Below are 27,995 nucleotides of genomic sequence, written 5' to 3'. Positions count from 1 at the left end.
TAGAGGTTTAGCTGTCTAAGCTTTTTTAATGCAAGCATAAATTCATGTTGAAATAACAAAAAGATTGGCTTCACAGTCTACAGGCTTCTCATCAATCAGACAGCAGATGCAACTGAATCAGAAGCCAAACTATTGCATATTACACCCTCAAGTTTGACCTGAAACGGGAACACACACTGGGTGTATCTTCAGCCAAGTGTTGATCCTTTTTTCCTTGGCACTACTGTGAAAATCCCCATAATGCCCTCCCCTCTTGAGGGCACACAGTTGCCTGTTGAAGAGTGCAGAGAAATCTGAAAATGATGTTGGAAACTGATACAGAGAAGACATCTTAAGATCTACAAGGAAAGCTCCAAGTGTTCTGGGGTGCTCCCCAGTCACATGGTGGGCAAGTCCATCAGTCCTAGGACACTAAATGACTAAAAATGTATCAAAGCTGCTAAATTCAAATGTCTGGGGAACCAGATTTGATGAGCCCTAAGTTAGAACATGAATAGAAGAGTAGTCTCAGCTGTGCCATCAAGGTTGCTTGAACCTATCAGATGAAGTTTGAGCAGCAAAGGACATAGCATTTACTTTCTCGCAGAAGTCCCCTGTACATTGTGTCTTGTTAGAACATCTAAGGGGAAAGGACAAGCTCTGTTTTTACAACCATAAACAATTTCTGAAGGACTTTCTCCATGGATATTCTGCTGTCTAAGCTATTTTCTTGACTTTAGTAACAAAAATCAAAAAGGTCATCAGCAGCAGTCTACAAGACCTGCCCCATTGGACCAGTCGGTCTTTTAACAGGAAAACTTGATTCTCATTGTGACAGTAGAAAAACTCACCTGAGGGTGCAATAAACAGCAGTCAGTACATCTCCTCCAGCAAGTATTTCAACTGCTTAAAAAGCATTTTTAAAGGTATTTGGTGGACAAGATTTGATGTGCCCTGATGCCAGTTACAATACCAAAACATTCACATCTATGCTGAACTCAGAGGTACTGGTTTTGCACTCTGTGCATCACTCTGGACAGCCCTGACCAAGTGACCAAGAAGATGTCAAGACAGACCTGAGGAAACACTGGTTTTTGAAGACTAAATATTTTGAGACTGTGCAACCACCTGGACTTCAGCATATCTGTTATCTTGATATATACAGATCTGACTATGCTGTTCTTCTAATCTGGTACATCACAGAGTGGCTTGAAACATGCTCAGCTCATCTTGCTTACACATTATGTAGTTTAAGTTAATGATTCTTAAGAGTCAGTTACATCAACCAGAATACTTCATGTGAGGAAGGAGATTCTACCATTCTGCCTCTTGAAACAGGATGCAGTGGAGCTACTGTCCATCTTCATCACGTCTTGGCTTCATACAGGTGAGCAGAAAGTCTGGAAGGCTTTTCTCATTAGACTTCCAGGGCAATCCCTCAAATTCCAAATTCTCAGATCATTAAGACGAGCTCTCGTGACAGAAGAACGGGTAACTGTTTCATAGCTTTCACTGCTGATATAGATGGAATTATTCTGAAGGGCAGATTTTTACACAGTGATTACAACAAGTAAAAACATGAGAGGAAGAACTGGGTCAAATTATCTAAAATCCCAAACTGGAGTGCAATAGTTCTTTTAAGATTTTCTCTGGCTTGGAAGTAGCTTTTAACAAATGGACATTCAAATTGAGTTAATGCTGCAAATGAAAATATGTTTAAGAGAGAAAAAAAGCTTTTTTTTTCAGCTCCAAGATATTCTGGAACAGTAGTATTTGTTCTACATAATGGACCAGAGATAAGACTATCATGATCAGGTATCAGCTGCATTTAAGTCCTCCTCAACAGATTCCCAATTCTTAAGACAATACCCACGAAATGTGCTGAAGCAGCTCCCTTAACAGAGAAGCTCATTGAATTCTCTTGGCCTGAATCTTCACAACTGGATAAAAGATGTTATTTCCAATAGCAAGGGGATTCATTTGGCTTCTTTGCCACTAGATCTAGAGATTTAAAGTTTTTACTTTTTCATTTTCCAGGGAAACTCCCTCCACCTCCCAACCAGTTTGTTTTGGCTGTAGGGTTTTATGATTTATTCTTATTTTGGGGATGGGGTTGACCCCTATTTGACTCCCAGAAATCATCAAATTCGGTCTTGTCCCCCTCTAACTTGAGTCTCATTACAAATAAAACCAATTACACGACATTGTTATATCAGAATTTACACTCTGAGGAATGTACAAGGTTATTTCTCACTACACGAAAGTACACAGACTCTCATAATCCGATGGTTCTCATATGCAGCTTTTGGGCTTTTCATATACATCTTTTGTTCTTAAACAGCCAAATGCAGCTCTCTCCTGTTTGCAAAGGAAAGGAAATATTCAGAGAAAGAAACTGCACTTGCCTCTTTCTCCCTTCCACAGAAACCAAAATTAAAATGCTTGTTGCTGCTGCAAAATTTTTTTGTTTGTAAGAGTGTTTCTAGTCTAACTGTAGGCTGTTCAAACAAAAATTGGAGATTTGAAGATATAATAGGGCAAAAATCACTGAATTTTAGAATTTAAACATTTGATTCAAATCTGCCATCACACAAAATTGGTGGCTGATTAATGTCACCAACTTCAAAAATAGGAAGGAACTTGACCTTATCAATATTAAATACTTCTTGTTTACTCAGATACAAATTTAAAGTTTGGTCTAACTTATTTATGAAGCCTTCAAAAACCTTCGCCTAGAGACAAAATTGTCCATATACAAAAATCTAATTAACAAAGCCTTTCTGAAAAGAAAAAAGCCTGATGCTAACTTCCTTTCCCAAAAATAATACTGATGAGCAAGTATTAGAAATAAACAGCCTAAAATGAAATCCTAAGTATCTACAGTATTTTACTGAGCATTAATCTGAAGCAAATAATGTTAAGGTCTTGAAAATGTGCAATCTGCAAGTATCAAGCAGTGACAGAAACTTTTTCTTTAATAAAGACAAGACTTAAAAACAAGTCTTACAATAATTGACAGCTCAAATGGTCATATGCAGATATATATTACACACTGTAACCAGGAATCCTAAGGAACAGAAAGCAGATTTTTGCTAGAGAATCACTGTAAATCCAGGTTACAATTTATCTTCTCCTTTTCACATTAGGATCATATCTGCAACAAAAAAGAAAATTTGTCACAAGTAAAACTTAATGATATTCAAAGTTAGCAATGTGATGTAAATATCTTTATTACATATTCATAACAAGGGACTGTTCAGTGTTCAGTCTTTTCCCTGACTGCACTTCTATAATTAACTACAGTTGCTACAATTTGACTGAAGGATGCATAAGCCCGAACCTGCTTATGAACTAGAGATCACCTCTACTAAAATTTTCACTGACCTCTCAGCTACTTAAAATCTTTGCATTTGATGCATGAACAAATTTCTCCAAGCCTTTAATGTCCCAACATTAAGTTCCTTACTAAAAATAAAAAACAAACAAAAACAAAAAAAGGGGAGGGAGGAGGAAGGGGTACTGTATATTCACAGCAATGTACGGATTCGGCCATGACTCATTCACACAAAACCCTCCTGCTGCTTTCTTCTCCCACATAAAGTAGTTCCTTGCCTTACCTTCCCTTTTACACAGCTTCTGATTGACTTTTAGTAATTTAAATCTACTTTTTGAATATACTAATTTACTATATACACTGATCAGGTACTAAATACCTCATTTACTGCAATGTGCTCTGCTTGACACTGTGATCCCTTGGCCTTCTCTTTCTCTCCATTTGTGCTTCATCTCCCAAAATCCTGTGTCACTTCTTTGAAATTCTGATGTGTTTTGTATTCATGCATGAATAACTTACGGAAACAACTGAATGATCAGGCAGTTTTACTTCCACTAATTCTGCTCTCATTCATCAGGACTTTTTTTGCTTAGACAGGAAAATGTGACAACTTGTGAGCCAAATTACATCACCACATAACTAGAAAGGTATTAGAAGTCACTGCTGCTGCTATACAACTCAGATTTCTGGCAAAAATGAAACGTGTACCCTTTGAAATGAATGCTCTACCATTAACTTAATTAACAGAGCAAGCTGTTAATGCAGCAAAATTTTCTGAATGGCTCCTACACACGTTCATATTGGTATGCGGTATCATGCTTCTTTGATAGTGATTTGGGCAAAAACATCCTCCTTCACCATACACATTTTTCTACCTAAATACAGAGTTTTTTAGTAAAATGCATGGCAGGTGAGAAGTCAAACTGTGGTTGCTTGTTTCTTCAAATAAAAACTAAGAAAATAATTAAATATTTGCTAAACAAAATGAGATCCTTGTATTAAATCTCAAAGCATTTCTTTTAATTTATTGCTATACTGTTGTAACACTTTAGTTCTGACTTTTAAGTATGTCCTGGACACCAAATGGCATTTTGGGGAGTGTGGGGAGGGTGTGTGGTATGATAAGATAAGCACATAGGAGAAGGGGATGATACATGATGGAAAACTGCTATCAGAACACCAACACCTTCAACCCTGTCTGTGGCTGTCTGTGGAGATGCTGACACTGACAGTCACGAACATCTTTTTCTGTAATGTCCTCCACCTCACCTCCAGCCATTTTCCATATTAAATGAAGCAGGAATGATGTTTTCCAGACAGAAGGAAATCAAACATTATCAGAGGAAGGAAATTGTACAGTGCTTGTGGCCTGAAATGGAAGGAGGACTGCAGAGATTCCACTAGTGTGAGTGAATGCACAAAGAAACAAAAGACCTTGCTGGGAACAAGGAGTGAAGGATACAAAGGGCTATTACTGAACAGAATCCATTTATCTGTAGTCTTAACAAACAGTATGATATGCCTTCCCTTCCTCCTCTATCTACCTCAGTATGTACTCAGCAGCAGTTGAGGGCACAGCTTTTCTTTCTAGCCCATCTTTACCTTGGAGTACTGCATGACTCTTTCTAATGGCATCTTCAAATGTAATTTTCATGGGAAATTGCAGCTGTTAACATTATGCCAAGTAGTTTTACTCAGGATTAAGGACAAAATTAGAAGTATGTTACAAACTGCTGAACACTAAATTGTGCGTGTTAGTATTTTTGGCTGTGGAAACTTCAAAGTACAACTATCCTAAGTAAATTGGAGTTGAGGTAAAAACTTTTCTAAGCACAAATGCATGCAAATTATCCAAGTTTCCACTGCTGTGTCTTGAAAGGCTAAAATTAATCAAAGATCTTTTGAACCAGTTAATATTCCAGCACAGCCATCAAGCTGCACCATGTTTTTCTAAATGTCTTTGTAACTGACATATTTAAAGGCTGTATTGCAGATATAAAAACTAGATGAAGTGGCAAACTTGGCTTAGAACTTTTTTTATTTAGAAAGTGGTTATAAATCATTAAATTAGGATCACAGATGAAAGTAACTGGACAGGAAATCAACTGAATAGGATGATTCTCTCTTTCAAAAGAGAGATTAGAGAAAGCAGGAGACAACTGAAGTGAGGGTTATTGAAAGAAAACTGCTGAAACATACCGTCTTAGAGGCAAATATAATGACTTATGGCAAAAAGACATGGTGAACCTGGACCTACCAAACAAATCTCTCAAACTCCTGTGACATAAGTTCTGATTAAGACAGTATTAATAACTCTACTACACTGTCAATAGTGTAGAATGATCGGTGTAGAAATGCCTCTTCTCCCCAGTCTGAAAACTGTAAAGATGGTAAGGCATTGAGGGAGTTTAACAAATGAAAAAAAGGTAGGGGCTATTCATTGTGAATGGGTTTGAAAGCTGTTTGAAGTCTCAAAGATAAGGGACACAGAGGGGCGATACTGAAGGATTTACTTACGAGGGTTTTTTAAAATTTTTGTTTTAAATTCTGAGAATCCTGACTTCAAAGATAAAAAAAAAAAAAAAAAAGAAAAAGAAAGCAGTCCTGCCAATTACTTTTTCACAGAAATACTATTCTGCTGCTTTAGCTCCCTCAAGTGAGTCAGCACAGGGACAGACAAGTGCCACGGCCAGAATGAAAAAGTGGCAGAGTCCATCACTTCTTTGCAGTTCAGATGACTTGATTATAAGATCAAAACACTTAATAGGCTCTAGCAAACACTAATAGTGGAAAGCCTGACCCCAGAATCTCTTTGAGCCTTTATGAACAAACAAGCTTGTGCATATGAGCAAGGAAATAGCAACTTTTTTTGTTTGAGCATGTTCCTATTAAAAAAATTTCAGCAAGACTGAATGAAATCGCAAGTTTAAGGCATAAAAAAATTGATAGAAGTTGTTGAGTCATTTTGGGTGTATTCTATACATAGGAATATATGGAATTTTGAAAATAGTAGTCAAAGTAGTCCTTTACAATCTGGAATTTGTCCACAAAAAGATATGATGGAGAAATACACATTTTCCAAGTTCAAATATAAAACTCTTACCTAAAGAGATCATCAGCAAGTGATTCCTCTCTTGCATATCGGTTCTGTTCCTGAGGAAATAAGTTTATTCAATATTTGATGTTAAGGATGAAGCTAATGAACAACACAGAAAAACAATATATTCCTGCACTAACACAGTTTTTCCTGAAGAAGTAAGTTTTCTCTAGTACACCATTCAGTGCATATTCACATTAGATAATATATTTCACTACTCAAGCTTGGCTACTGCTACCAACTAATGGAATGGAATAGTTTGTGCAAGATACAAATTTTGGTCAGAAATGTGTTTTTTGGTTTTTAAGCATCATTATAGAAATAGGAAAATTTTCATCTGATTATTGGTGCATAAAGGGAATTTTAATTGGTATTATCTATACCCAGGTATTAAAATAAAAGGAGATAATCAACAAGTGTTGATGTAACAGGATCTCGATCAGGCTGTGGAAACAGTATGACTCATCAGCAAGTATTTTTACAGAAACTTGGAGTATAAAAGTGCTAGAGAACTGCTATAATAAAATACTAACTTTTTTTAGAACTTTTACATACAAAGGTGAAGATTTTTACAATAGAAAAAATATTAAATTTATTCTTACTATATCTCTTCAATATACTCCAAGAGAATTTTACTCAGGTATTTTCTATTCTGTTTAAGAACAGAGTATCAATTGTATTGTATAACACATTGAACACAGCTAACCATACGGAAGGAAGTTCTTCCTAGGTCCCTATCACATTTTTAGAAGCTGCAAATTTCCATGATGTTTATTTTATTAAAAAAAAATTAAAAAAAAAATCACTCTCTTTTAGAATATTGATTTTGCTTTAAATCAGTATTTCTAATTATATGAAGGTTGCATGTAAAATGAATATAAGTAATCAGTAAAAACATAAGCCATAACACTGACCTCTGACTTCCATTAACTTTTCTAATGTGTATGTTCCTATAATCATGTGTGGACAGATAATTGGTTGAAGTTTTATTTCAAAAATAAAATTCTGAAGTATTTCAGCAATGACCGCAGGTTGCTATGAACACTTACGTAAGTTTTGTTTCATCATCTTTAAGAAATAATTCCTTACCTCCATTTCTTGCTTTAACCAGTCTTCTAGCTCTGAATTCTTTTTAGCATGGTGAGCAATCAAATCTGATCCTCCAATAATGTATGGAAGTTGTCCTGCCCCTGGATAAGCTACCTGTTGGACAATAAATTCTTACAATTACAATACAAGGCAAGCACACAAGTAAAAGGTCTGTTGCAACAAATTCAGAAAGCGTATTCAGGTAGCACAGGAGTCAGTTGGTCAGTCAGTCTTCCTTTGAATAACATTTATCAGAGACATTTAGAAGAGCATGAAGTGAAAAAAAGCATTTACAGAAATCTATTAACTCCCTCCTTTTACCAAAAGAAACAAAAAAATAGCTGACAAGTTACATGTTACATAAGTCTGATAGTACATTAAATGGAGTTTCAAAACATTATAAACTGATTTTTACTGACAGATTCTATTTAATTATCAGAATGCATAAGCATTCTGTAAAAGATTTACAAAATGGTGGAAAAGAAATTTAAAATATTATCTAGAAGTGAAAGCATAATCCCAGAAAGTTGGAAGTTGCATTATGTGACTCACACTCTCTACATAATATTTTATTTAAATGCATTTCTAGCAGTCTTATATTGTATATGATTTTTTTTTATTTTTAGTATGAGCTGAAGTGGTATTCTTACACTGAACACTAAGAATCTTCCTGAAATTATCTTCGGGACCCAAACAAGTCAAATTGTTCACTTTTGGAGGTACCAGAAGTTATGGTAGGCATCACTTAATGACTTATTCCAAGTAACAGCTTGGAATAGAGAGTACAAGTATCTAAATAATCAAGCATGAGGTAAGACTTTGTCAGCCTGGTACTTCTTCAGTCAATTAGCAAAAATATCTGTCAATAGTATAATATGGTATTTAAATAGTTTCCTTCTGTAGTTACTATCAATTAAAAAAATATTTCATAACATATTTCTACACTCTTAAGACAATACTTTCTAATATTTTTAAATAGTGCCATCTTGTGACCATTTCAACCACACACTAACCTTTTTGAACATTTTGAAGTTTTTCTTTCCCCCGTAGCTGGTATTTCCAGTAAGCTGACTGTTCTGCCTTGGATGGCTGACAACCAATGATCTAAACTCAGTCAATAGAAGTCTGCTAGGAAGATTGCTGGAGTCATCTTGCAGTTTGCTGTGGTTCTTATGTGGGAAGAAAAAGGAAGGAGCAGTTCAAGTGTATAAACAGACATACAGCATTATCAAAAAGTCTAAACTTTAGAGAAGCAAATTATCATGAGCACAGCTGAAGCAAAAGTTAGGATTACAAAGGGTGAGGGGAAGCAGCACCCGTGCTAGAAGCCAAGAAGATGGATATACTTCTCAGTGTCCTTATATACTACCTATAGAGCTGGGAGCTCAGTAAATTTTTTTGTCTTGTATTTGTATCTGTTGAAAAGACAGAATCATTAAAAACTGCAGTAATATTAATGAAGTCAGTGTACCTCATTTCACTAGGATATTACTTCAAGATAAAACTTCAAGTTAGATTTTTTTTATTTTTTATTTAGCTAATACTCAAGAATTACTTCTCTTCACCTCTCCACCTTGCCTCTTCACCTGGACTAATTTAATCAAGTATTCTTAGTCTACTAGAACTTCAGCTAATTCCATGGAATATAAAGTTGAACATCTTCAGCAAAATTCTAGCCTACAGATTTATCATTCAGGCCAACTTTAGGGCTGTAAGCTGGATGTGACCAATGAAGCAGCTTCTTGTACATGAGAATGCTCATGTGCCAGCAAGTTTGCATGTACACATTTCTGCCTGGGGCTAGATCTATGTGGATTAAAAAAGATGTCTGGGTGCAGGACAAATTCACAAGTAATGTTAAACTATCTTCATGGACAGCTCCAGCCCAGATGCAGTACAGTTATTTTATAGCAAAGTCTGCTAACCTGAGCTGATCCTGCACTTTGGTACACCTCCACAGCATTCCCTCTTCTTGGACTGTTTTCTATACATATGTGAAAAGGTTTTATTCTTGCCCCTTGTTAACTGGCTACTCGTATCTCTTCAGAATCATTCCACTTCTGTTTCATTTAGCCTAGTCTGCTTTTTCTCTGATCACTGCCATTCCCAGCAATTCTCCCCTCCTTCCATCACTCATCTCACTTATAACAAAGTTAGCATGCTGTTCACAATCAGTGTATGTTACATCTATTTTCTCAATAGTCCATCTCTTCTATCCTAGTTGTGATCTCCTTAGAGCAGACAAGGAGATTACATTCTTGTCTGTTCTTTAAGCAATAACCTAACAAAAACACCAGTACAAGCATTAAACACACCGAAGTGTTAATACAATCACATCAGGTTTCTGTAGTTTTGGTCATCTTCAGTATCCATCCAAATGCCACTACAGTAGCACGCAGATGAACTACAGTTTGCTCTGTCTTTTTGCAGTCAATAAGCTGGACTGTACTATTCAAACTTACACATGATTATTTTAAGGAGGACAATCTTCAGAACCTCCTTTACTCTGAATAGGATCCATAAATACCACCTTCTTAAAAGCAAAATTTTGATGCATTTTCCTAATGCTTCTCATGCTGTTCAAGCTTACAATTAACAGGTTACTTACAGAGACCGGCAACTCTTGCTTGATGTCACTTTTAATTTCTGAAGTTAGAACTGATCCAAGTTCCTTTTCTTTCTATTTGATTAAAAATTATTTAAATTTAAAATGTAACACTGAAATTAACTGCAAATTTCATTACATAAGGTTGCTTTTTGGTTTTGTTTTTTTTTTTTTTTTTTTTTTACAGTGCAATAAGCATTTTCAAATCAATATAAATAGATAGGAAAAGAAGCTGCACTGTACTTTCACATTTTTGTGATTTTTATGTACACTGTAATAAACATTGGGGTTTTTTCTATTAAAAAATCACTATTAGTTTCTCACTTTTTTTCTTATATCAGTAGCAAGTTTTGTCCATGTGTATAATCTTCAAAGTCCTGCCAGGCTCGGGAAAATACCATAAAACCTTTTGATATAAAAGGCAGCATTTTCAATTTCAATGTTAAGTGTACATGTGTGCAGAAAGGACATTTCATTACAAGGATTGGGAAGTATTCTGCAGGTTGCTTTCCTCTGATAGTTTAAAACCAGAGTTCATAGAATCATAGGATAGCAGGTTGGAAGGGACCTCAGGGATCATCCGGATGAACCTTCCTTGGCAAAAGCACGGTCTAGACAAGCTGGCCCAGCACCCTGTCCAGCTGAATCTTTAAAGTGTCCAGTGTTGGGGGACCCACCACTTCCCTGGGGAGATTATTCCAGTGGCTGATTGTTCTCATCGTGAAAAACTTCCCTTGTATCCAATCAGAATCTCCCCAGGAGAAACTCGTACCCATTACCCCTCTTCTTTTCCATGTGATTCCCTGTAAAAAGGGAGTCTCCATCTTCTTTGCAGACACTCTTTAAATACTGGAACATAGTGCTAAGGTCTCCCCTAAGCCTTCTTTTCTCAAGGCTGAACAAACCCAATTCTCACAGCCCTTCCCCATATGCCAGGCTTCCCAGTCCTTTGATTGTCTTTGTGGCCCTCCTCTGGACACTCTCTAGCCTGTCACATCTTTTTTGCACACTGGGGACCAAAACTGAACATAGTATTCCAGGTGTGGCCTGACATGTGCTGAGTAGAGTGGGGTAATGACTTCTTTGTCTCTGCTGGTGATGCCTTTGTTGATGCAAACCAGCACCCCATTGGCTTACTCTGTGCTGCTGCAGCACACTGCCTTTCATAAGTTATTTTCAGTGGTTGAAAAAAAAAAAAAAAAAAAAAATCAGATCAGCTTCATGCACCTTGTAGATTTTGAGTCTCACATTCTCTGTCTTGCCAGATACACAAGGTGAATCTATACTCGAAGAAAACAGGTAACAAATATGCCTGTGGAGCTTTATCATGAAATCTCTTTTCTATTCCACTAGAAATATAATTTAGATTAATAAAATAGGTCATTATTAATTATGCTCTTAGAAGACTTCTAGTCAGCAAAATCTTTAAGTGCACACCTGATAAAATAAGTCATACGTACAAATTTGTTTTCCTTCATGATCCTGACAATAAGTTAAACTAGAAAAATTTCTCAGGCCATAATAAAATTCAAAAGACTATTCCAAGCAGCCATTTTAGTCTCTCAGTACAGCCAGATCTGTCAGAAACTACCTCCTCTCTTTATACTATAAAGAAACTAAGATTCTGTACAAAATTTAACTGTCATACAATTTGCCTGTTAGTTACACCAAAAAACCAGCATTCTAATAAAGTTCAAAATTCACACTTTGCCAGAATCAAGCTCCAGTAAAGTATCAAGAAAAGAATGTTAAGCTGGTCTGAGCTAAGAATGCACAATTACTAATTATCAACTGACCCAAGCTATCTTGTAAATTCCAGTTACTCAGTCATACATTCAAACTTTACTATTATAGCATTTAAACACTACCTGCACTATATAAGGACTGAAGAGTAAGCTTTAATATATATATATTTTAATAAACAAAACTTAAACCCATTCTTTCTCTCTTATTCCCCTCTGCATTGTTGATAGTTGACTTTTCTAGAGCTCTCAACATTGTTTTCCTCTACAAACCTGCTTTTTTCCAATGAAGTGGCTACTGTTTAGTCACAATACATTCTTCTTTTCTCTTAGAAAACTGCCTTACTCTCTAAATCAAATACAGAGAAATAATCAAGAAAACTAATCACAAGCTGTGTTTTGGTTTTGTTTGTTTTGGTTGGGTTTTTGCTGTTTGTTTTTTTTTTTTCTTTTCTTGTTAAGAGGATGTTAGTGATTTGAATTGTGTCATACAGGAATTCCAATAATCTTTCACATGACATCTAGAGGTTCTGATTGAAAGATGTTGGGACACTACTGTGGTATTCAACGTAAGAGGGCAACTAAACGTTTCTTCAGAAAATTCATTATGCAAAAGTAATATAATTATTTAGTATAAATATCAACATTATAATTAACACAACAACATAACCCGTGAGTTTTTCTTGGACCAGGGATATATTCTGCTGTTCTACCTACAGTACTTCAAGCAAAAAGAGGGGAAAACTTTTAGAATACAAGCAGCTTTCAGTTCATAAAGAAACAATATCCTGAAAAATGAAAAAAACATTTAGATAGGTGTAACTGCAATGTTCACACGTAATAAATACATCATGTCAATTTTTAGATGAGACTGATTTGAGAGGTTTAAGCAAACAAATTTTACAAAGCCACCTGTGTATGCAGGTAGCCTCATCCTTAACGGAGCTACCTGCATCCTTCCAGCACAGTTGTAAATGTCGTTAGGCACATGAGAAGAATATAACTTACCAGTATTTTATTCTCCTCTCTCTGCTTTACGTTTACTTCTTGAATCCAGCATTTATTGGCTTCCAAACACCTTTTTTTTCGTGCATTTCCTTGAGCCTCCTGGTCATGATCTGCCATTTGATCTTCCCAGTCTAGGTCTCTGCTTCCAAACACAATTTCTAGTGCCTCTGTATCTTCAGATAAATCAGCTAACTCCTTTCTCTTCTTTGGTGCATGCTTTTCACTAGAAGTGTTTTTAGTGTCTGTTTTATCACTTGCTAATTTGCCAATTCCTCTCATAAGCTTTATACCTGTGTCTTCTAATGCAACATTTGGTTTTGAGTCCCGGATGTTATTTTCCCTTTGATGCTGTTCCACTTCACTGTTCCATACTGATGAAGCTGGGGGTTCAGTGAGCTTGGAAACAGGCGATGACCTTTTCTCCAGTTTTGATAGTTTGGGTACAGATGTTTCTTCTTCTTCAGTTCTTTCCCTTAGCCAGAAAGTAATTATGAAAGAAATCAATTACAAGAGCGTTTCTGAGTATGACTAGCTGCATTTGCAACATAACAGCTTCCTGGGGTTTAAGTGACTGCATTGTGAGATTTGAATGTAAGTAGCCTTGAGGAAAAGCCTGCCATTCTAGGAAGCTGATCTAAAAATCACCTTTTTAAGTATGTTTGAGTTAAATGTACATCCTTTGAGTTCAAATTATTTTCCAGAAACAGCACCCACATAACAATAAGGGAAGTAATGTCAAGAAAAATTTCAACATACCTTTTTCTAGCTACCTGGAAGTAATTTGTAATTGAGTTAGACTGGTAACGTGAAGCACACTCACTAGGTTTACCAGCTTCTGAAATTTTAGATGGTGAGACAGGATGACTTTTTTGACTAAATGAGGATGTTCTATTCACTCTAGGTATCGATGTTCCTGCATTTACAATGTCACTTGTGCTTGGGTTCTTCTTTATGGAGGTTGTATCCTGGAAAGCCATTTTCCCTTGTCTATCCATCTGGGGAGTATTCTCTATCTCCATACTACATTAAAGAGAAAAAATGTTAAGTAGTCACATAAGAAGTTATCACAGACATACACTGTAGGATACCATTTTTTTAAAAAGCTGTATCTGTACTTTGAAAATACTTATAGGTATTACACACTTGTAGGTGTGCTAAAAACAAACTGTAAAATCCACTATGATAAATCTATTTTTATAATGGTGAAATGGCTTGAAAATTTGTAACAGTTAAGGTGGTCAAATCAGATATGCAGTACCTATATTTGTATCTGAAAGAGTCATGTAAGTCCTATGGGATGTTTTCTGTTATCTACCACTCAAAAGCAGAAATTATCACTGCAGACAAGTGACAGCAATTTACTAAGTGCCATTTCTAACACAGTATATCTTTGTTCACAGCAATGATACAGTTCAAAAGATTGCTTTACTTGCAAGTATTATCTTAGAAACTATTTCCATGAATACTTTACCATGTCTGCTCTTCTATTTCTGTATCAGCTACATATACTGTGCTGTTGTCTGCAGCAGCTGGCATTATGGTTTCATCCACAGCCAAACTCTGAGAAATGGCTGGCCCTACAACAGCTGATGCAGGAGTACTTTTAGTTACAGCTGCAAGATCAACACAAGAGAAGAATTAAAAGGTTAATATCAAATCTGTCTTTCCTTGCATGTGTTATCACACATTGGTAGCTAATCAGATGAGATTTTTGTAAAAAGGTATTAAAACACTTTTAATCAAAAAATTAAGCAGATTTATAATTAAAAAAACCTGCAAGAAACCATTCTAAAGGACCATATTATGGGATTCAGTTTTTGTTAAATATTCCACTAAATTAAGTCGTGGAATTTTTCTCAAATAAAATGAAGCATAATGGGAAAACACATATTAATATCGACATGATATAATTAATAAATCATGCAATATATATTTTATGCAAAACTGTCGAGAGCACAAAATTCCTTACATTTACTGCTTTATGATGATCTCTAACATGTTTATTAAATTTGGAATTATTTCTACTAATACAGAACCAATATTTGCTCCCAAAAAAACTTAAAATAAATGTCTTCTACAGCAAATTTTTCATTAAGGATTGCCTTAAAACATCGTTTGCTGCTCTCTCATTGCTCACATTATTTCTCTGTAGGACAGAAAGAGGAGCATATACAACATCTTTTACACTGTCTGCCCTTTCAACTTGTCCTTGTCTTCATATACTTAAGTCTTCTCCAAGTCAAAGGATACTAACATTTACTATTTTAACATGTCTCATCATACTTCTAGATACATTTTTTTTTTAATTACTACTCATATCTCAGCCTTTTACATTCTGATGGAAACTGTAATGACAGTATCATCCTTTCACGTAACCTATTCTTTATACATTCGTTTTTTCCTACCACTGTAACCTACAGAGGAAAAACTTACAGACACACCTAGGTCTCCTCCTTGAGCAACTATATCTTATATATGTTTCTATTTGTTGTTCTGAGACAAGACCAGAGAAAGAAGTCTTGTTTACAATCCCTTTGATTTGCAACACATACATAGAAGTTTTCTTATAACTGCCAAACAGTAGTTTTTGTTCTCTCATAGCAAATAAACTGTTAGCATAGCTACCTTTAAAAGCCTGATATACAGTCCATTTACACAATTCAATCAGAAAATTTTTATCCATTTGAATCATTCAGACTGGAAACAAGGATCAGCAGTTCTGATTTATTCATATGTCTGCAGGGTCAGTACCTTTAAATTTAATCTGAGAATTTATTTTGTATTGTTTTCTAAACTGGATAGACAACAGATCATATACAAGTTATTTATACATGAATACCAGTCCATCAAAACATTTTTCAGACCTCTGCCAGTACTGCACATATATCCTTCTCTCTTCAAAATGCATTTTTGAGTAAGTAATGTTCCTATGTGTAAAGACAGATTTATGGGAGGTTGGTTTGATTTTTAAAAAATTGTAGGATTTGCTACCCAATACAACATTTTGTAGAACAGAATAGAACCTAAAATTTTACACGTAACTCTCACAATTTTACAGAAACAAAAATATGTACTAACAATTCTGGAAGAGGCATGAAAAAAGAAATAGACAAACAAAAACTCTTTCTGTCTCTCTAAGATTTTTATTACTACTTTTATTAGCAAATTCAAGTTAAGTTTCATGTTGAGACTTGAGGTGTTCATCCTCAAACTGTTACTTCAGGAAATGTAGCCATCATGTCTCATTATTTTTACTTCTTATATCAAGATTATATTTGGTTTTGAACTGGGTGGAGGGTGGTTGAATTTTCCTGAAGCAAATTCATTTTTGTGCAAAAAAAGAAAGCCTTTACAAATTAATTCCTTTCTTATTCTCTCAATAACTAATATTCGTCTTTTACCTCCTTTTTACTCCACCTTTTCATAAAAGATAGAATAGCATGGAATTCAAACTACCACATACATATTAATTCAGTGGCCACTAAAAATGTGAACTTCAGAAGACTGTTTTAAAATATATTTCCTCTAAAGATCAATGTACTATATGTCTGCTTTTTACACTAATTTTAGATTGGCTACTTCTTTATTTACATCTAAGAGTCTTATGATTTTCATTGCAGTTTATCATAAGACCATTAAAAAACCAATTACCTCTTCAGACTTGTATACATTTTTCATACAGCACCGTTCTATTTTAGTGATCTTGCAAAACAAAACAAGATTAGTAGTTGATGCCCCTCTACAAAACGAAATACTGACTCTTTAATGCTGTTAACTTACTACTACCCTTCTTCCAATTACCTTTGTTACCAAGCTGCTTTTGAGGGTTGCAGTATTTTTCCGTAGACATGAAGATAACTGCCAATCCAATTTCTGCCTCAGGAATAGCCCTAAGATCCTTGCTATTAATATACAAATAAAATAAAAACAAACAAAAAAAATCAATACAGATTAAAAGATGAATAGACAAATGGACACAGATACGACAAAGTACAAAACATTCCATTCCTTCCTTCAAAAAGTATCAGTCTACACTACAATTTTTCACAATACAGTAGATCAGCATAATTATCCATCATTATACCTATGTCCTACATGTACAAACCCACTTTTCCTGCTGCTGTAGCCACTGTCTAGTCCCAGTAATCTGGACAATGCATCTCTCCCTCTCTGATTTCTGGAAATTTAACCAACAGTGCTCTATCTCTGATTCAAAAATGTGTGTGAATGGAAAAGTGACTTGAAAGATTTAAGCACTTCTTGCAAGTCACTTAGGCACACAGACCCATCCCTCCCCCTTCTTCTGTACTACAGCCATGAGAAGATCTTGAGTACAGTTTTCTCTATTTAGCAGGAAAATTCAGGGAAACTAGAGTTATGTATTAGGTTAATGATTGGGATTTTGTTTTCTTTCATTGTTTTAATAAAATGGCATAATGAAAATCCTAACATCTATAAAACAAAACCTACCACCCAAACAAAAACTAATTTTCATTAAACAGAAGCTGCTCTTCAGAAATATTGTATGCAAATTAGACAGCAGTGAACCACATGACCTCAAGGAGCCATCTCATCTGTTTTTCATGAAATAAATAAGTATATTTATTGAAAAATCATAAATTATATTTTTTCCATTCTTAGAATATATTAAACAGCAGAGGAAAACACACTTCCTGTCTCTAACTTCAAAGCAGCTTCATTACAATGAATTTTTGTAGAATTGGATCCTCCAAAAAAGAAAACACAAACTAAAACCCCCCCATCAAATCGTCACAGAACTGCCAAGTCCTTTCTTTCCTGCTTCAAGAAATGTTAGTTACTATGCTAAATACTTAAAGCAATGAAGAAAATACCCTCTTTATAAGCATCCTACTGCTTAAATACATATGCAAACACCATGACTAAATCTCTGCAGAAATTGTGAAATTACCCTACCACTGTACAAGAGAACAGTGCTGCACCTTTGCAAGACAGTCAAAATGGAATCAGTCCAGTTTCTCATGGAGTCAGATCCTGGGATCTGAGAGTTTGTCAACCCCACATCAACAACACAAACTTCAGGAGAAACTAGTAAAGATGTTTCTTTGCTTCCTTCTGTCAGCAACTTTGCTTCCCCTCCTCCAAGAATAACTGCTGGACCCAGTTTCTTGTGCTAAAAAGAGAATGCAAGTTAAAAAAAAAAAAAATCTTAAAATACAGTCAGTTTAAAAGTATCAGCATAATGAACTATCAGCATAGTGCTTATGAGTGCTGCACTAATGCAGATGTGATGTGTTCTGTTTCTCACCCTATATTTCATCTTGCTTAGGCCGTTATATTGTAAGAAGATAAATACACAGAAATCCTTCTTTCCTGATGAACCCACAATGAGTGAGAATTCACAAGAATGGAATCCGCGCTTAGCTACCCCTGTAACATTTTTGCAATGTAAAGTATGATTACCTGCTTGGCAGTTAGAAATACAAAAGTTTTTCCACTGAATATTTTTTTCCTTTCATGATGCTCAGACAAATCCAGTTTTTCAGTGCCAATGGAAGGCTCATCAACTGGAGGATAAAAGCTGCAAGAACACAAAATTAAAGTTAGAAAATTTAGATTTCCCTATCAGCACCCACTCATAGTCCTTTCTGGTTTAGAGTAAAGCTTTGAAGCTAAAATACTGCATTTCTCTGTTAAAACTATTTATGTAAGTATTTTTTCAAGAGATTGTTAAGAAGAAACAGTCTCTAATTTCTCAACATTTAAGTCAAGACCAAGACTTTCTACTTCAGTAACTAAGAGGACAACACTTTTAGGAATGTATTCAATCTAATCACTTTAACCATCTGCTGTACACAAATCCATATTCTCCACTACTAGTTAAAAACAAGACTATTAGTAAAACTCCACACAAAATTAGTCATCTCGCTTCCTCTACCCCTCAGGTGGGGAGAGCCACCCCTCCTCTTCTATTTGATCAAGACATTGTGTATCATCACACTACATGACAGCCTACTAACATGACAGAAAATAAGTATACTTTTCTTGCTGGTGGGATAGAGAACTGATTAACCCTGCAGATTCTCAATTGTTTTGTCCAATACAAGAAGAGTGACCAGGAGTTCATCTGAGGAACATGGATATGCTTTCTTTTTTTTTTTTTTTCTAATTTATGCAAGGATTAGCAGATTCTAAGCAAGAAACATACTCTGTGAAATGCTGAAATTTAAGTTTCTGAAAAAAATGCACCATCTATAAAACATGAACATTCTTCAGACCCTGTGAACATTCACATACAGCAGAACACAAGAATAAGCACGTAAATTTTCTACTGCATCTAAATATGTAATTCAATTATGACAGGCTAAAATATACTACATAATTACAGTTAATTTTAAATCATCTTTCTTCTCTTGTGTTCTTCACTGTCAATTCCTAAAGCTTCATGTACACAGTCAAAATTAAGCAGCCTGAAACCATCAGGTTTTGAAAACTGAGTATTTGATGTTTCAGCAACCTTTTCAAGTCTGTTTGCAAAAATATTGTTGCATTGAAATAGATACAATAAAATCTACTATTTGTAAGGCATAGGGCAACTCAGATACTGAGTCCTGTAAAGACAGTTATTAACCTAAGATAAATACAGGGTACAAAGTCATCTTGAAAGACCAAAGGATAAGTAAAAAGGGAGAAACAGCAATTCCCATTACTTTGGAACTGGACTATAGTTTCTCTATAAAGACATTTCAAACCTCTGTTTTTTACTTTCAGCAGAGAACTCCAACTGATCATCTCCTCCTCAAAGAAACCTTTGATTTTCCTTTGAAACTCTTATCCAATGCTGATCTAAGCTCAAAAGGCAAATTATTTTTTTCCATCTTAGGATTCTGAAGTGCTCCTTGTACTCTCTCCCCATAAGCTTTGAACAGTAACACCATTATCCAGAAAAGACCCTCTACAGTCTTGAATCTTTCAATACATAGATTTTGATTCTTGATGAGTTTCTGTTGAAGACTCGGCTACTTTCCTACTTCTTCAAAGCCCTGCACTATTTACACTGGACTGCTGTAATAAAACATGTTAGTGAAATCTTCAGTTATTGTTCTTCCTTGAATAGTTTATCAGAGAGTACCAGAGGTGATATACTTCACCATAAAAAGTCTCAAGTAAGAAGCCCCACATTCATATGCAAACTGCAGGTTTGCAATTCTGTGAAATCTTGGGATAAACAAAAAGAAGTTTTAAATTTTTTTAACTTTAAGGCTGCATTTCCCTAAGACTATTTTGGGATCAGTTCTACAGTAGTAATCAAGATTTAATTAACAGCGTTGCCCTGTGTTACCACATCAATACACTTTTCTTATATCCAAACTAGTATTGCCTCAAGTTGTTTAGTGTCTTGCAGATGTACCAGCTCGGGTCAGCTCTAGCTACAATGCACAATGTAGAAATTCTCTGTGAAAATTAAAAGTATTTTTGGAAATTGAATGCAAACAGCTGCTAAGTAAATTTCCAAGATCTTCCCACAAGCTACATCTTAAAAAAATCACCTATTTAAAATACTGTGATTATTTTAAATATAGATCTGCATATTTCACTGGCTGTCTTATTTGGCTTGATACACAACTCTCTCTTTGAAAGCTACATAATGGATATACTGCTAGTGTCACTAACATTTAGTAAGCTCAATTCCTCTGAGGGTTTTAATAGTTAGCAAAAATATTTAAGAAAGGGAAGCATCCATCTGGTTCTATTTTATGGAGCACTTTACAACCAAATTATACTGTTACTCCTATATTAAAAGAAATGGACAATAAGCATCCTGTTTTCAAGAGCCCAAGCCACTGTTTGTTTGTTACTGTAAGAGACATTAACAGCAGTCTGACAGCTGGATAACATTAAATCGAGCAAATTTCAGATTGCACAACCAATTGCTAGCTTTTTATGGCTTGTGCTATCTGTACTAAAAAAAACCAAAACCCTTACATTCAATATTTCAGAGAGGACTCTAAATAGCTTGCTTACTCATGTCTTTCTAAAAGAACATAGAAGGAAAAGTTACAATTCATGACAATTCCCCCTTTCTTCTGAAAATGAAGACCAGATGAGCTTTAAACCACTCACAGATGACTGATTTGTCATGTTACATAAACCCATGTAAATGTAAAACAGCATGTAGAAACTAAAGAGTATTTACTACCAATTGCTCCAGATTGGCACTTGTATTGTTCTAGCAAGGTACTGTCACCTTCTGTGAAATACATATTACCACCTAGCAAGTGCAGCTTATTGTGAATCCTCTGCAGCTTTGCTTCCATCACCATGTGTACACCACTGAGGGTTGTTTAGTTGCCCTTTCCCCCCCACCATGGTCCTTCAAACTATTCTGTCAGTGACCCACTAAAGAAAATAAATTGCTACGTCCTAACACATATGTGTGTGTGTGTATATCCATACGTATGTAAAACCAACAGAGACTTCTATTCTTCTTCACCGCTTATCTCCCCCAACTCAAGTGTCTGGTGTCCAGCATCCACTTGGTTAAAATACATCCAGAAAAATCATAGTGTCTTGAATGCATTTAAAGTAATTTCACAAATTTTTCTCCCTGTTAACTAGCATTAAAAGTTCAACATGTTATTTTTCAAATGCCATGTACTCTTAGAATTTCTATTCATTGTGTATTACATTTCACAGTATCTTCCAAAGCATGCAAAGAATAGAAATGATTAAAAAAACCCCAGGTACACATGCAGTTTACCTTCTAAAAACACACATTTGACATTTCTCACCTGAATAAATCATGTGTTTGTACAAAAAAAACCCCAAACAAACCAAACAAAACACAACTGTTTCCCTTTTCAAGGTAAAAATAGGAGCAATACAGGTTCAGATGAAATTGTTGCATACAACAATGGGATTATTTTACACTTTTCTACACAGAGTAAATAACCGAATAGCCTATTGTGCAGTACATATTTATTACAAAGTAAGAATTCCCTTTTCAAGTTAATTTAACCATGAAAACAACAAGTATTTTGTTTTCATATAGTGAAGAACAATGCACATTATTTTCCCTGATACTTCAGGGAATTCAATAGTCAGGCTAACTCTGTTTTGACCAAAATTTACAGTAAACTCAGTAACTAGCTGCATACTGGGAAAATATGTCTACATAATGAATCAGCTTGATATAATCTATTTTATAAAAATATGATTTTAATGTATCAACACCCAGAAGAGTTTAAAAGTTCCTTCAAACATACCAACAAAAAAAGTTCCTATTTAGAGCTAGTAACATCACTAAGCATACAGTCAATTCCAAGAGCTTGTTTTATAATACTAGTGATGACAGGAAGAAAATTCCCTGAATATTAAGATGTGGGTCATATTAAGCATTCTTCCACAAATAAAGTTACTGTAAATCACATATTTTGTCAAACATGATCAGATAAATGTGTAGTTATTTGATAATCAAACTCCCATAACTTTAATTGTGACACTGAAAACACAATACTTGCCTTTCATGATTTGGCAACTGTTGCCTGGACTGAATAGCTTTGATTAATTCAACAAAAAACTCTGGTTTTATAATTGGTCGACCACAAATCAAAGCACATATAGTCTGAAAAGACAGAAAATATATATTTAATGTACAGAAAAAGTTCAGCTAGAATATGGTTCAATTGACATTAGCATTTTAAGATCTTAGATGTGGAAAATGTCACCAAAAAAAATAGAACAATACTCAACTTTGCTACCAAACACCAGGATAGTTTTGCTTCTAACAGCCTAACTTTTAATTGCTCTCTTTACCAAAGTTATGAAAATGTACAAGGCAACTGATGGAAATCAGTAACCGTCTTCAAAATTAACTTTTCTTTCCCACCAACCTCCCATCAACATACACTTCTTTCTCAACTTGGAAAAGGCAGAGTTGACTTCATAGCTTTGTAGAGGAAAATCTTGAGCAGGTCTAGAATTTAATTCATATTTGTGGGAAAACTGCAAAGCAATGCCATCAATGTGCAAAAGCTCAACATACCTTAACAGTAACTTTTACTGATACCATTACAAGGTGAGTACACTCTTTTGTCCATTCATTCACTACAAGGCCTCCAAGCTGCTGGATGGCTTGATTTAAAGCAGTTTTCTGAGCTACATCTAAACATGATGAGCAGACGACCAAAGGTTCATACTCTACTCTGCAAAGAATGAGTAAAATAGAATTGCTTTAGTTTTTTCAGTCAATCATTACAATGAACAGAGCTGACATTATGTTTGTGTCTCAGGGAAATCTGAACTGAACAAAAGAAAAAAACACCCATACTTTTACCTAGATCAAAGACTGTGCTTTAAAATTTCCCAAAGAAAGTAAATACCGATTTTTATTAAAAAAAAAAAAAAAAAACAAACAAAACACAACCAACCTTTTGACTTGATGTCTGAAATATTTCTAAGGACTTTTGGGTCTTTCACAGACATCACACAGAATTAGTGCTTTAAGAATACTGCACACTCAGGGAATATAAGAAGAAATTGAGTGTGTGCTTCCAAAGGCAAAAGTATGCTCAACAGAACTGTCCATGAACAGATTAGTATTTGAAAAATAAGTATCTAAAAAAGCAAGTTCAAGTAAATTTTTCCTAACACTAGCATTACCCTTGACCATAAGCCTATTTACATTTGTGGATCTTCCACATGGAATTACAGCATATCAAATTCTATGATTTGATTTTGTTTCATCTACAAAGCAGAAAGAAACTTAAATAAGCTTTCTGGTACAAGTCATGATGTATCTGGTATTACAGCAAGATTCCTGTACCATATTTTGGGTATGTTTATCTAAAATATCAAAAATCATTTATTGTAGTAAGTGAAGAAGAGTGCGCTTTTTTTCCTGTCAAATAATACCAGCAGCAGTAACAAAACCAAGTCAAATTTTAAGGAACAAAGCCATCTTCTCGCTGCTTTAATGCTGATTTTAATGGTCATTAGAATTTGTTCTATTTATCTGTCACTTCAAGGAGTGCTTCATATATTCAAACAGATGGCACTGGCTACAATGTTAAATCTGAAAAATCAGCAAGTTGGGTTCACTAAAGAGAATGCAGTCATCCATCACAGCAACAAGCATTCAGTGGCTAGTGTTGGACAAAGTATCCTCCAGCTATGACAATTCTTATCTCATTACATTATCAACAGCTAACAAGAGCTCAGACGAGCTCTCTCCTACCCTAAACTCTTCCTTCTTTAGAACATGTACGTTTTACAATTTCGTTCATTGCCTAAGATAGCCTGAAAACAGTCGCCATATGTGATACATCTTCTAAAATGCCAACACTTCACTATGAACAATTTTAATCTCTTAGTGTCAAAATAAATTATATAATAAAAACATGTAATGGAAGACTATGGCAGAAGCAGGTATGGAACACAGGCAAAATACTACTCATCTCCTTTGCTTTCTAAAAATTCATCATTGATGTATCGCTGAGTTTTATGATGTGCTAAAATACTCTTTCCAAAAATTGCAATGTTCTACTTGGTATTTTATAATTAAAGCACTTACCTAAACTTGCTCTCAAAGACTCCGAAGTTGATTCTGTCGCCAGACTGCAAAGACACTGAAGTGCCATTGAGTTTTGATCCATTAACAAAGGTACCATACTTAGATGTATCTGTTACTGTTAATATAGGGATGGAGAGAGACTGGCTCTGAAAATAAACATAAATAAGCCATTATAATTTATCTGAATGAAACAGCTTTATCAGAAACAGGTTACTATCATTATGGATCAAAGCAGTAGATAAATAAGAAAAAGGCCACAAAATACCATACTAAAGAAAGACTTTGGCCAATGAGGCTGGCTATGTGCAATTATTCATCTTCTGGTTTTCACTGTGAAGGAATGAGAGAAAACATACATACTTGTAGCATCAGAACTTTTGTCTTTCTTCTACTCAGTCTTTTGGAAGCTGTGCAAGGCAATCACTCACTGTCCCAAAGCCTCTGCTAGTGCAGTTCAGCAAGGCTCTGAGAGTTATTATTGATGCTTTTACCTACCACTGAGCTCTGGCATAGGTGCCCAAGCCACTTTCCCTCACTTCCTTCCACAAGCTGCAGGGCATGGTGACACCAGAATGTCTTGAGAAGAGGTCAGACACTGTCATATTTCCCAAATGGTTCACAAGCCGACGAGAACAGTCAGCCTGTTTTTATGAAATTTTGCTACATAGTTACACACTATTTGCAGACTTAAAAGGACAAAAAAATCCCTATTTAATTTCAAATTCTATATACATTATTACATATTTAATTTCAAATTCTATATACAGTTACATAAATGAAATTGCCACTGACTGGCTTCAAAATGTAAACATTGAAACACATAAGCGACAGTAAATTGCCGCTTACTAATTCTCCTTGGGACATTTTTAGCTTCATTCCCCTAGGCAAACACAGAATTAATGACGTGGAATGAAACACCAAGCCTGCAGTGAGACCACTTTCCAGAACCAAGACTTAAAACTTGCCTATGTAATGAAATTTAATTGCATAATTTTGTTATGGTTAGTTTAATAAAAATTCCTAGTGAATCTTCACTCTGGGATAAACGGGAGCTTGGATCATTAGAATTACACCACTAAATTTCTCAACACATGAAAACAACCCTGAATTTAAAAAAAAGTCAAGATTAAGACAAGACAGGTGATCAATGGTTCTACTCCAAGCATAAAACACCAGTGAGAGTTAAACAAGATTATGTTATGGTAATGGCAGAGCGAATTATCCACACAGTGTACTGATAATGTGGTAAAATGCTGGCTACTTACAGGGGTTGTTTCAGGACGACTTACTGTCAGAACTGCATGACTTCGACTGATGGACTGATCATCCTGAATTAAAATTGTACAGTTTTTGCGTCCAACAACATATTCTGTACCACTTAAAAGCCGATATGTCTCTCCTGAAAAACAAAACAAAACAAACAACAAAAAAACAAGTACAGGAAAATACCAATTTACAAAAAACTGCCAAATACCCAAAGCACTTAGGAAACATTCAGAAGTTTGTAGTATATCTGAAACTCAACTTTGTCATGCATCATTTATTAGGCTGACTAGAATTATGTATTTAGTTTATAGACAAATCCTCTTTCTTCCCCTCCCTCGCCTTGTCTACTATAAAAGGATACACTTTATGATAAAGCAGTTACAAAAGTGGCAGCACACTTTTTCCAAGAACAGTATATTTTTACTAAATCTTTGTTTCTCAACTTATCTCTTGTATTATTTCTTGAAGATTGTGTCATGTATAGAAGAAAAAATGAAGATTAAGATATAAGATAGCTTCTTCAAAACTCAAGTTTTAAGGGTAATTTTTTGAGAATACATAATTTATTTACATAACTTAAGAGGTTTAGAGAAATGTCATCTAAATGAAGGTAAGATCATCTGCAATGTGAATTAAACATGCTTAATGAGTTCAGTCTCTGACCTATGCTTTAGTTCATTCTTGGTATCAGTCATCTACACCACATGGTGCTTTTCAGTGAATGGCTTGACTACATCCAAAAGATGTGTGCTACACACTGGTCAACAGAACCAGAAATGTTTCTTGACAAAAACGAATAACTATAGATTAAATTCTACTTATCAACCGTGGACAAACAACCTTTCAAATATGAACTGTGCAAAAATTAACATCCCGAATACAACGGTGATACCAGAGTTTTGGGTCTTGCTCAAGAGTTTTCCAGGCAGTAGAGATAACTCTGCTAATTTCAAAAGGCTTGCGTACTGTTACCACTCGGAGATAAACATCCAAAACTCAATCAATCAGGAAATAAAGAGCTGATACACTTGTGATAGGACTGCTCATTATACAGAGAAAAAACACTTCAGTCAAGAAGAAATTTGTGTACGATACCGATTATCAATGTATCAAAGCTCCTATGGATAAGGAAACTGATGAATAAAGGTACAGTGGCAATTCAGTTTCAAAACTCTGCATCCAAGAAACAACGTGATGTCTTAAGTTCAACACTTGGTCATCGAAACATCAACATAATATTTTCTGAAAGGAGAAACTCCCAAGATTGTCTTCTGCCTCAGAGCTCAACTCCTCAGGTATTCTGAAGCAGCACTCTGATACCTGCTTCACTGGCTGCAGCAGCACCTGCAGACACCCCACATGCGTTCGCAAAGCGAAAAGCTTTATTAAATTTAACAGGAGCTGTGGCCTGCAGTGCTCAACGGGAAAACGAAGGCTCAGCCGTGGACGAGCGCCCAGATGACAGGGACTTCAGCCAGCACTGGTCCACACCGGACCACCGCGGCTCCGCCCGAGGCGCACGGACAAGACCGCCCGACTGGAGACCCCCGTGGAAGCCGAAACGCCGGCTCCCGGCGCGGTACCGCTCGGCACACGAAGGGGACGGCCGGGGCGGCAGGCTCCGGCCTCCCCCGCCCTGCAGGAGCTCACGGGCTGCGAGCCCGAGGCCGGGCGCCGGCCCCCGCCCCGGGGCTCCGCGCAGGCGCAGGCTGGGAAGGGCCGGCGGCCCGCGGGGCCCGAGCCCAGCCCGCCGGGTCTGGCGCTCCCTCACCTTTTCCGGCGGCGGGCACCAGCCTCCACATCCCGGCGGCCGCCCGGGGCGCCTCAGGGCGGGCGGGGCGGCGGCTCGGCCCAGCACCCCGCACGAGCCGGGGCAGGGCCGGGAAGGGAAGAGAAAACCCCTCGCTCGCTGCTGCCGGAACCGCCGCGTCCCAGCGGGAGCCGGGCCGCGCAGCGGGAGGGGAAGGGGATGGGACGGGAAGGGAAAGGTGACCGACGGGTACGGCGGGCGGGCAGCCGCGGCCCAGCACGCATGCGCGGCGCGGAGGGGCAGGCTCAGCGCCTGCCGCCCTCGGGCAGGACCCGGGCCCTCCAGCCCCCGCCGGCAACTGCTGGTGTCCCCGTTCGCGGCGCGGAACCCCGCTTCAGCCCCCGGGAGCCGCCGGCCCCTCCCGCCCCGTGACAGCCCCGGCCGGGACTGTGAGGCCCAGGCTGAACTGAGGCGGGGCTCCTGGGCCCAGGGGCAGGGTGTAGGTGGGGGCCCAGGGGAGGCTGGGCAGGGCTGGCGAGGCCCGAGGACACCCCCCCCCCCCGCCACGACTCTT

At 36.6% G+C, this 27,995-nt stretch overlaps 1 protein-coding gene across 1 annotated transcript; it reads right to left on the bottom strand.

Moving 5' to 3' along the window:
* Positions 1-27,921, bottom strand: NBN (nibrin). The gene is made up of 16 exons (XM_074898753.1): positions 27,443-27,921; positions 25,671-25,804; positions 24,406-24,551; positions 22,879-23,038; positions 22,355-22,458; positions 18,297-18,414; positions 17,816-18,006; positions 16,656-16,756; positions 14,326-14,467; positions 13,611-13,874; positions 12,855-13,326; positions 10,108-10,179; positions 8,513-8,668; positions 7,500-7,613; positions 6,417-6,466; positions 1-3,133 (listed from the first exon to the last, which is right to left on the bottom strand). Exons 1-16 carry the CDS (start codon positions 27,471-27,473, stop codon positions 3,103-3,105), a joined length of 2,286 nt encoding a protein of 761 aa, XP_074754854.1. The 5' UTR covers positions 27,474-27,921; the 3' UTR covers positions 1-3,102.
* Positions 27,922-27,995: the final 74 nt, after the last annotated feature.

Source organism: Athene noctua, chromosome 2 (assembly GCF_965140245.1).
Source record: "Athene noctua chromosome 2, bAthNoc1.hap1.1, whole genome shotgun sequence".
Classification (NCBI taxonomy): Eukaryota; Metazoa; Chordata; class Aves; order Strigiformes; family Strigidae; genus Athene; species Athene noctua.
This window is presented reverse-complemented; position numbering and strand designations above follow the sequence as displayed.